At 53.3% G+C, this 8,561-nt stretch overlaps 1 protein-coding gene across 1 annotated transcript; it reads right to left on the bottom strand.

The window, feature by feature from the left end:
• Positions 1–951: 951 nt before the first annotated feature.
• LOC134149773 (C-signal-like) lies at positions 952–3,661 on the bottom strand. Its single transcript, XM_062592982.1, has 6 exons — positions 3,515–3,661; positions 2,987–3,038; positions 2,381–2,568; positions 1,868–2,026; positions 1,376–1,495; positions 952–1,065 (listed from the first exon to the last, which is right to left on the bottom strand). Exons 1-6 carry the CDS (start codon positions 3,659–3,661, stop codon positions 952–954), a joined length of 780 nt encoding a protein of 259 aa, XP_062448966.1.
• Positions 3,662–8,561: the final 4,900 nt, after the last annotated feature.

Genomic DNA, 8,561 nt, shown 5'->3' with positions numbered 1-8,561 from the left:
GCCTCCCTCCTGCCCTCCCAGGGGCTGGGGGGGTCACTGTTCTCAGGCTAGAGCTCCCCTGTTCCCTGCAGGAACCTTGTCCAGCTGGGCATGCCCCGGGCACCATTCCCCAGCCCTCGCCTCAGCTAACAGCCTCCACATCCTGGGTGAGCTGCATCCGCAGAGCATCCAGACAGGGACAGGACATGCCACTCTGAGCTCCCTGATGGGTTGGTAGCTTCTGGCTGAGCCTGAAGGCCAGCTCTCCTTGCTCTGCTCCCTGACCGTGCGAGTGCCTTGCGTCCCATCTTGCATCACTAAGACCAGGAGTTCCCGGTGGGCTCTGGACCCATGGAGAGGATGCAGGAGGCAGGACACAGTTTGCTGTAGAGCAACCCTTTTGCAGTGCCATGTGGGGAGAGGGCGCATGAGTTCCCATGACTCCCCAGTCCCACTGAGCTATCCCAGGCTGGAGTGGTGCCCATGTGGCACGCGAGCACAGCCAGCTGGGGGAAAGGGAGCCCGATGTCTTCTCAGGGTCTTTGCCAGCCCTGTGCTGCCTCCCCTCAGCACTCATGTGGGCCCCACAGCCCCTGGGGTGACCCAGCTCCTCAGAGATGGGCAACAGCCTGGGACACCTGCCCCGGGATAATTTGCTTCCTGGAGACCATGTTTCCAGAGCATGGTTACCTTCCCACAGAACCCACAGGCCGCCACTCATGGGGATCCCCATGCACAGCCATGAGTCAGAAGAACTAGCCTGGTGGCACTGCTACACAAAACACTAAGGAGTCCTGCCTAGGAAGAAGGCTGCCCTCGGCAAGTTCATACCACAAACACACATCCGGTTGCAGTCACAGATGGACACGGTAGCACTGCTGCTCATGGACACGGGTTTATTGAGGATGTGGGCACAGTGCAGCAGCAAAGGGACCTGCTGCCAGGATCTGGGCGTGACGCTGTGCTGGTGTCTCACCAGGGCAGTGCTTTCCCTTCCCAGTCCAGGAAAGTCCCCGTGTCCTTCTCGGAGAGGGAGCAGAGCACATTCAGCATTCCTTGTACGCTCATGTCCACCATCAGTGGGGCCTGCAGGGACAGAGCAGAAACACAACTTTGTGCTCAAGGCCTTCTAAGGGTCTGAGCAGGCTCCTGCTTCGGCCAACGCCTCCCTGAGCCTGTGGCTTGAAGCTCACTGGGGTGAGTGAAGCGAGGAGACACTAGCACTTTGCAGGAAGGCTTCCTGCCTGCCTTCTCCTTCCCTCCTGTGCCACAAGCTCCGAGCATTGTCCACACAGCTCCACTGGAGCCCCGCAGCTCTCAGGATGTTCGGTACACAGGACGCTCTGGGTTCCTGAACAATGAGGTTCTTCTGGACCTGCCCCAGAAAACATCCTACCTTGTGTCCTGCTGAGTTCCCTACGTCCGTTTGCACCCAGCCAGGGTGGAGAGCAGCGCAGAGGATGCCGTGCTGCTGGTACCCCAAGAACTGGCACTTGGTGAGCATGTTCAGAGCAGCCTGCAAGGAGGAACCACAAGGATCACTGTGGGGAGGAAAACAGTGCCCTCCCCTAGGGAACATGTGCAGACTCCAAGGCAGGGGCAGAGGAGGGCAGGCAAGCAGAGCTCCCTGCAACACACAGTGCTGCCACAGTCTCCAGGCACAGGCACTCAGCACAGCTGAGAATGACACTGGGAAGTGGCATACAGCATCTCCTGGCATGGACAGGAAGGAAGCAAGTGCCGTGGGAGGGAGAAAGGGACTCCCGAGAACCATTGCAAGTGGAAAGAGATGGCAGGAGGGAGGGAGAGGAGTCACAAGAGGGCTTGAGGGGGTTTGAGAGATAAAAAGCTCGGGTGCTCATGCTGTGCCAGCACAGCGTGGCAGTACCTTGCTGCAGCGGTATGAGATATATTGCACATTATCCCAGAAACATATTTTCTCAATGGAGCCAACAATGCTGGACATGTTCATGATGGCTGCCTTGCTGCAGCTCAGCTCAGAGCTCGAGCTTCCCTGGGCAGCCTTCTTCAGCAAGGGCAGGAATGCCTGCAACGAGAGGAAAGAAGGGCCTGTGCAGATGCACTTCAGGAGATTCAAACTGCTCCTTCCACACTGCATCATGTCAGCACCAAATCAGTGAGCAGATTCCTGCTCTCGCAACCTCAGACCACCAGGTTCCTGCTCCTTGGCACTGACCCATGGCTCCTTGCACTCCCCATCTGAGCTGGAGAATACAAGGCTGTTGTCAGGACGAGAGCCCACTGGGCTCTGGAGCAGAGAGCAGGCCTTTCCCTTCAGCCCTTCCCACCTGCCTGGGATCTCCCAGCTCCAGGAGCTGGAACCAAGGGTAAGCAATGTTCCTTGGAGCAGAGCTGCAAAGCCACAGGTGGAGGTTCTCACCTGGCTCACCAGCAGGGGCCCAATTGTGTTGGTGGCATACACCTGGGACATGTTCTCCACAGTCTCAGTATCCAAAGAGATCACCTTTGCAATCCCAGCATTGTTGATGAGGAGGTTCAGCCCAGAGCCCTTCAGGTGCTCCCTGACTCTGGCTGCAGCTGCCTGGATGCTGGCAGGGTCAGTGACTTCTACAGAGCCAACACAGAGCAGGTAAGTACCTGCTTCCCTTTGTGCCTCCCATGATGGCCTGATGCGAGGGCACAGGAGCCCCATGTGCCCTCAGGGATATGCTGGGGCAGGAATCAGGGCACGTGGGAGAAAGGGGGCCCCAGAGGAGAGAGGAGCCCAGGGCCTCTCCCTGCCAGGCAGGAAGGCAGGAGTCTCTGGCATGGCTGGAGACAGGCTGTGGGCAGCAGTGACAGCAGTGAGCCTGCTTCCCCCACTACGTGCTGGGACTGTTGGCACCGCTCCCACCTCTCACTGGGTTGCTGCGGTGCGCACAGCATGCCAGGTGAGTGGCTGGGCTGTGGGAGCAGATAGTGCTGGTTAACGAGGGGAGCCTGGGCAAGGGGCCCTCACCCTTGGGGCACAGCCAGGAGCACCTACCAAGCGGAATGATGACCAGGTTGGGGTGCTTGGAGGCCAAATGCTGTAACTCCTGCAAGAGAGGGCACAACAGAGAGGCAGGGACACCTGGGCAGACGTCAGCTCTCAGCCTGTGCCAGGCACAGCCACTGTCGCTCCTGCTCTGTCCCTGCACTGCCCCATGCCCAGCAGCCTACCCTGGGTGCCCTGCTCCAGCCGGACACGGCTCCATGCCTCCTGCACACATCACATGCCACTACCTCACCCTCTGCCCTCCTGTTGCAGACACAAGCCTTTCCCTCTAGCCCTTGAGGAGATGAGTGCCAGGCTGTGCCAGGAGCTCCCTGCCTGTCCTCCAGGAGCCCTAGCCTCTCTGCACACCCCATGCACAGCTCACTGGGCTGCCCTGTGCCCTGGCAACTGCAGTGCAGGGTTGCAGCTTCCCATCTGAGCCCTTACAAATCTTCTCCTGGCCCAAACATGCCCCCCAGGCAGCATGTGATGACCTGTGCTTCCACCCCCAGCAAAGTCAGCTCCACTGAGCCTCACCTGTGCTTGCTCTCCCTTGGGGTCCTGGTAGGCTGCAAAGACCCACTCAGGTGGGTTTGGCATCTGCAGGAGCTGCTTGACAATTCCCAGGCCGATTCCTCGATTGGCCCCAGTGACCAGAGTGGAGCGGACACAAAGCCCTGCCATGGTGCTGCTCCTCCTGCCTCTGCTCTAGCTTGACTAGCTCACTCAGATCCTTAATGCTACTTATAGCTTGTTCGACTGCCACCCCACCCACTCAGGCTTGCACAAAGACTTCGCTCTAGGTACAGTCTCTCCAGCTCTCTAGGACCCAGTTCCTGCTTGGGCACCAGTCCTCATCGCTCCAAAGGCCAAAAGTCACTTAACTTTCCCAAACACACAGAACTGACCTCTAGGACCTTCGCCCTGTGAAGCAGGAGCCCAGGAGAAGGTGTGCTGAGGGAGGAGGAAGGGAGCAGCCAGTGGAAGGGATGCAGGGTGCCCCATGGCTCAGGTGGGCCTGACAGCTTCACAGCATTTCTGTGTCTTTCCCATATAACACCAGTCGGAGGTTGAACGTATTCCCCTTCTGCTGGTTTCCAGAGCCCTTCAGATGCAGCTGCAGGAGGAATTGTGAGGAACTTCAGCTAAGGCTTTTATTCCTTCTGGATTAATTATTCACTGTCCCTCCTTCAGAATGACTCCTCAGTACTTCACCTCTGTACAACACAGCTAGAGCTTAGATGGAGGTGCACAATGCCCTTTAGTTGCTAATGCAGTGCATAAATATATAGTATCCGTTAAACAATCATCAGAATTTTGCTTGTTATCAATAAATCATCTGCATATTGTATTAAAATCGAACCACCAGGAAACTCAATGTCTTTCAAATCTTTTTTTTTTTTTCAATATTTGAGCGAATTTGGTAGAGACCCAGTAACCCTTGCAGAAGTCACATCTGTGTTAACGGCTGTCCTTTCCAAGTAAGGCAAATTAGGGCCAGCTCTTTTCATCTATTGGAATGCTAAAAAAAAAAATTGCAGCAGTTAAGTGATCACAGTAAAATATCCAGCCCAACACAGTGTTTGCAGAAGGATCAGGTACCACTGGAGGAGGAGTCACCATATGTTGATTGATAGTCCACAAGTCTTGCACAAAGGCTATGCTGGATCTCCAGCTCTATCTAGTTTATTCTTTTATTATTATTATTCTATAGAGCATATGGAAGTATCATATGGTAAAACACATACTCTCAGAATCCCCAGCTATATCTCAGTCTATTTATTTTTGTATGCTTTTCCTGGCTTCTTGGGGAACTGGATACTGTTTTACTGCTAGTGGGGTTCCTCCCTTTGTTTTCAAGATCCCAGGTTGGGCTGAAGCTGGTAAGTCAACATCCGTACTGCTTTTACTCCAGTTAACACTTTGGGTACTTTCACCCTGGGGATCGAACCTTAGGTTTAATCACATTCATCCCCATAAATATTGAACCCGTTTCATTGGGTGATAAACACAGTTCGACATCCAGGGTTTGCAAAAGATCTCTTCCCAGCAAACGTGCTGGAGATACTTCAGCTAATGCAAATCTCCCCCATACACTTTTGTTTCCTATTGTTACTAATCGGAGTTCACTTAATCTTTTTCTCTCTTTTGTTTTCTTCTCCAGTCTCCATGTCTTAATACCCTATCTTTGGTTCCAAATCCTTTTAGGGTAAAATTTAAAGGAGATAACACTGCTCCCATATCCACTAAAAATTCAACTTCTTGTCCCTCCGCTTTTCCTATTATATGTCCCTTCTGATCCAAGCGAATGCCTCACGAACTAAAAATCCCTAGATCTTATCTCCCCCAAGAGCTGTCAGAATCTCCTGCCTGTAGTCATTGTGAATGATTTCTTTCACGCACTAACTCTTTGCGTTGGTAATTTCCTTCCCTAGTCAGGCTTCATGGCCGAAGGGGGCATTCCCACTGCAAGTGTTTTAAATTCCCACGATAGCAACACTCTCTTCTTTCGCTCTGTTCTCAACTTCTTCCCTTGTTTCCTGGTCTCAACCAGAACCCCAGGCTTGGCCTTTCTCTTCCTCAACCCTTTTCTTTCACTTACAAAGTCCCTACTAGAGCCACTACTTATAATCTCGTGTAAAGTTTCCCTTTGCCAGCCTGGCGTATGTTCTTTAAAATACTTTCATATATCGGGGGCTCTTGATCTACAAAAACACTAGTTGCAAGCGCATCGTTGAAGTTTCATGGGGTCATTCCCCCATATCTTAGCAGGGCTTGCCAGAGCCTCCCCAGGAGTCGCTAGGATATTTGTCTAGTTGCTGTCTACATTCCCGTACTTTAGCCCAATTTACTCTTACCTTGCCGTATACCCTCATTGGCTCTGTTAAATTTTGGAGTCCTGTTTGGCATATGGTTCCATCTCCTGCATTATTATAATCCCAATTTGGATCATCTGCCGGTGAGGGATTTCTTTTCCCTCTGGCCTGCTGAGCTAGTTCTGCATCCTTATTAACTATTTTATCTAGCTCATCTAGTTAGAATAATTACCCCAAAGAATCTGAGTATCTCCCCAGCTTGGACTGAATCCTGTGCATATGTTAGAAAACAGCTGAGCACACCGCTCAGTGTCCTTCCTTCACCTCAGCATTTTCCTTCCCCACAAAGCTAGGGGAGCCCAGACAGGACTCCAGGGCTGGTTAGTAACCACATGCAGCACAGCAGCAAGCCCCTTCCCTCTAGCCCTTGAGGAGATGAGTGCCAGGCTGTGCCAGGAGCTCCCTGCCTGTCTTCCTGGAGCCCTGGACCCTCTGCACACCCCATGCACAGCTTGTCGTCAGTAAGTCAACATCCATACTGCTTTTACTCCAGTTAACACTTTGGGTACTTTCACCCTGGGGATCGAACATTAGGTTTAATCACATTCATCCCCATAAATATTGAACCCGTTTCATTGGGTGATAAACACAGTTCAACATCCAGGGTTTGCAGCCCGTGCCAGCTGGGCTGTCTTGTTCCCAGGCAGCCATGCTGTAAAGATGCAGGTCACCATTTGAGCCCTTAAAAATTCCCTCCCAGCCCTGACATGCTGCCCTGCATTTCCATTCTCCAACACAGCCAACTCCATCACAGCCTGGTCCAACCTCAACTGTGCTCACTCTCCCTTGGGGTCCCGGCAGGCTGCAAAGACCCACTCGGGTGGGTTTGGCATCTACAGGAGCTGCTTGACAATTCCCAGGCCGATTCCTCGACTGGGCCCAGTGACCAGAGCGGAGTGGACACAAAGCCCTGCCATGCTGCTCCTGCTGCCTCTGTGCTGGTATCACACTGACTGTGCAGGTGCCTTCTGCGACTCAGAGTATCTTGTATTTTCCTGTGAGGGCTTTCACCAGCCCTTGATTCTAGGAAATTCTCTCCAGTCTCTTGGCTATAATCCATGCCCTGAAGCCAAGGGCAGGCAAGCTTCAGCAAATGAAGCTGAGTGTCCTCCCCAAGCAGGTATTCCCTGGGATGGAAGCTTGCCTGCGTGGTGCCTGCTACCAAGCCCAGGCACAGGCCCGTCTGACCAAGCTGTCCTCTGCCAGCTTGTCAGTGGGAAAGCAGCCTGGGTTCCTGGAGGTGCAGCAGGGCACAGATCAACCCCATGACACTGCAGGCACTGCGCTGGTGCCACCCTGCTACCGCCATCCCTTCATGCCTTCGCCTTCTCCAGTCCACCAAAACCGAAGCACTTATTTGGGGGGCCAGAACTACCTCTGCTCCTTCACGGAGATACCCTTTCCCACCTCCACCCTCCTACTTGTCCCTCTCCTTTCCTGAGGCCAAACAGGTGATGACGGCCTCTCCGACCCCATGCAGCACAGGCTGCTGCCCTTAACTTATGCAATGCCAAGGCCACAGGCCAGGACAGAGCAAATGAGACAAGAAAACTGCCCGCAGCAACGATAACAGGCTGGAAAACCCAGAAACCCCTAGAACCACCCCTCCCTTCTGGAGACAGTGCAATGGCGGCAGCGGCAGCTGCGCCTGCACCCCGGACCCGCTTCCGCTTCCGGGTGGTGCAGCCGGTGGTTCCCTTGGCTGTTCCGGGTTAGGGCTATGGCGGTGCTGGGAGTGGAGGAGCAGGCAATCTGGAGTGGCTGGGTGCTGTGGCGGTGGCCCGTCAGGCTTTGGAGCCTAGGTGGGACAGGCTGAGAAGGAGGAGGAGGAGGAATGCCAGGAAGGGGCAGAGTGGTGGCAGAAGGCCGCTGCGGGCCTGCAGCGAGGGCGGTACCCTTCGCTGGGTTGAAAGAGTTACCAACAAGGCCTGGGCAGGAGAGGAGGATGGAGGATGGAGGAGGATGGAGGATAAGAAAGTGTATGGAAGGGGAGAAAAAAAAAATCTTCTGAGCTGGGTGGGAGACTGGCAAAAGGTCGCATACAGCTAGCGCAAAGCTCCTGCTGCTGAGGTCCTGTGGCTCATTTGCTGCCAGTCAGGATGTTCCTTTTTTTGTGTTGTGTGGATACCATAGCGTCTGGGTGTCTCTACTGTTGCACCTCCTTCGTCAGGGCTTCCTCCTGGTGCCACTCATCTGAGAGTTAGTGGGTCAGACGCAGCTTAGGATGCCATCGCTGAGAAGTGGGTACGTTTTGCTGTCAGTGGGCACTTGAGTCTTCTGCTGGGATCGTGTTGCTTGGTGTGTGAAGCCATTGCTTGGACTCTGGAGATCTTTTTACATTTTTACAATCTGCTGTTCAGATCTGGTGCCTCATCTCTTCTTTTGCAGGTTTGTGTACGAAAACAAGAACATGTCTTCTTGTAAAGTCTATGTCTTGCAGCCTTGGATTGCAAATCTCTTGGAGAATTATGAGCAGCTGGGTATCAATGAGAATCTCCTGGCAGGGCAGGTCCTGCAGGTAGGTACCGAGGGAACTGTCAATAGCACAGCTATTGGCAAGTGCCAATAGCACTTGAAATCTGAATTCCTGAAAATACTCAACAATTCCCAATTCAGTGGTTCTGGATGGTGATTCCTCCTCTAAGCTTTTTTGTTTGATTGTTTGTTTTTTGGGTTTTTTTTTGTTGTTTTCTGAAGGTGGAGTAATT

This window comes from Rhea pennata, chromosome 21 (assembly GCF_028389875.1).
Source record: "Rhea pennata isolate bPtePen1 chromosome 21, bPtePen1.pri, whole genome shotgun sequence".
NCBI lineage: Eukaryota > Metazoa > Chordata > Aves > Rheiformes > Rheidae > Rhea > Rhea pennata.
Note: the sequence above shows the minus strand (reverse complement) of the source record. Positions and strands in the feature narration are given on the sequence as shown.

Excerpts from the sequence above, each read along its gene's own strand:
- LOC134149773 (XM_062592982.1), bottom strand. The coding sequence starts at position 3,661 with ATGGCAGGGCTTTGTGTCCGCTCCACTCTGGTCACTGGGGCCAATCGA. Across the intron at positions 3,039-3,514 it reads CCAAGGGAGAGCAAGCACAG|GAGTTACAGCATTTGGCCTC; the intron begins GTGAGGCTCAGT and ends CCTCTCTTGCAG. Across the intron at positions 2,027-2,380 it reads GGCCCCTGCTGGTGAGCCAG|GCATTCCTGCCCTTGCTGAA; the intron begins GTGAGAACCTCC and ends CTCTCGTTGCAG.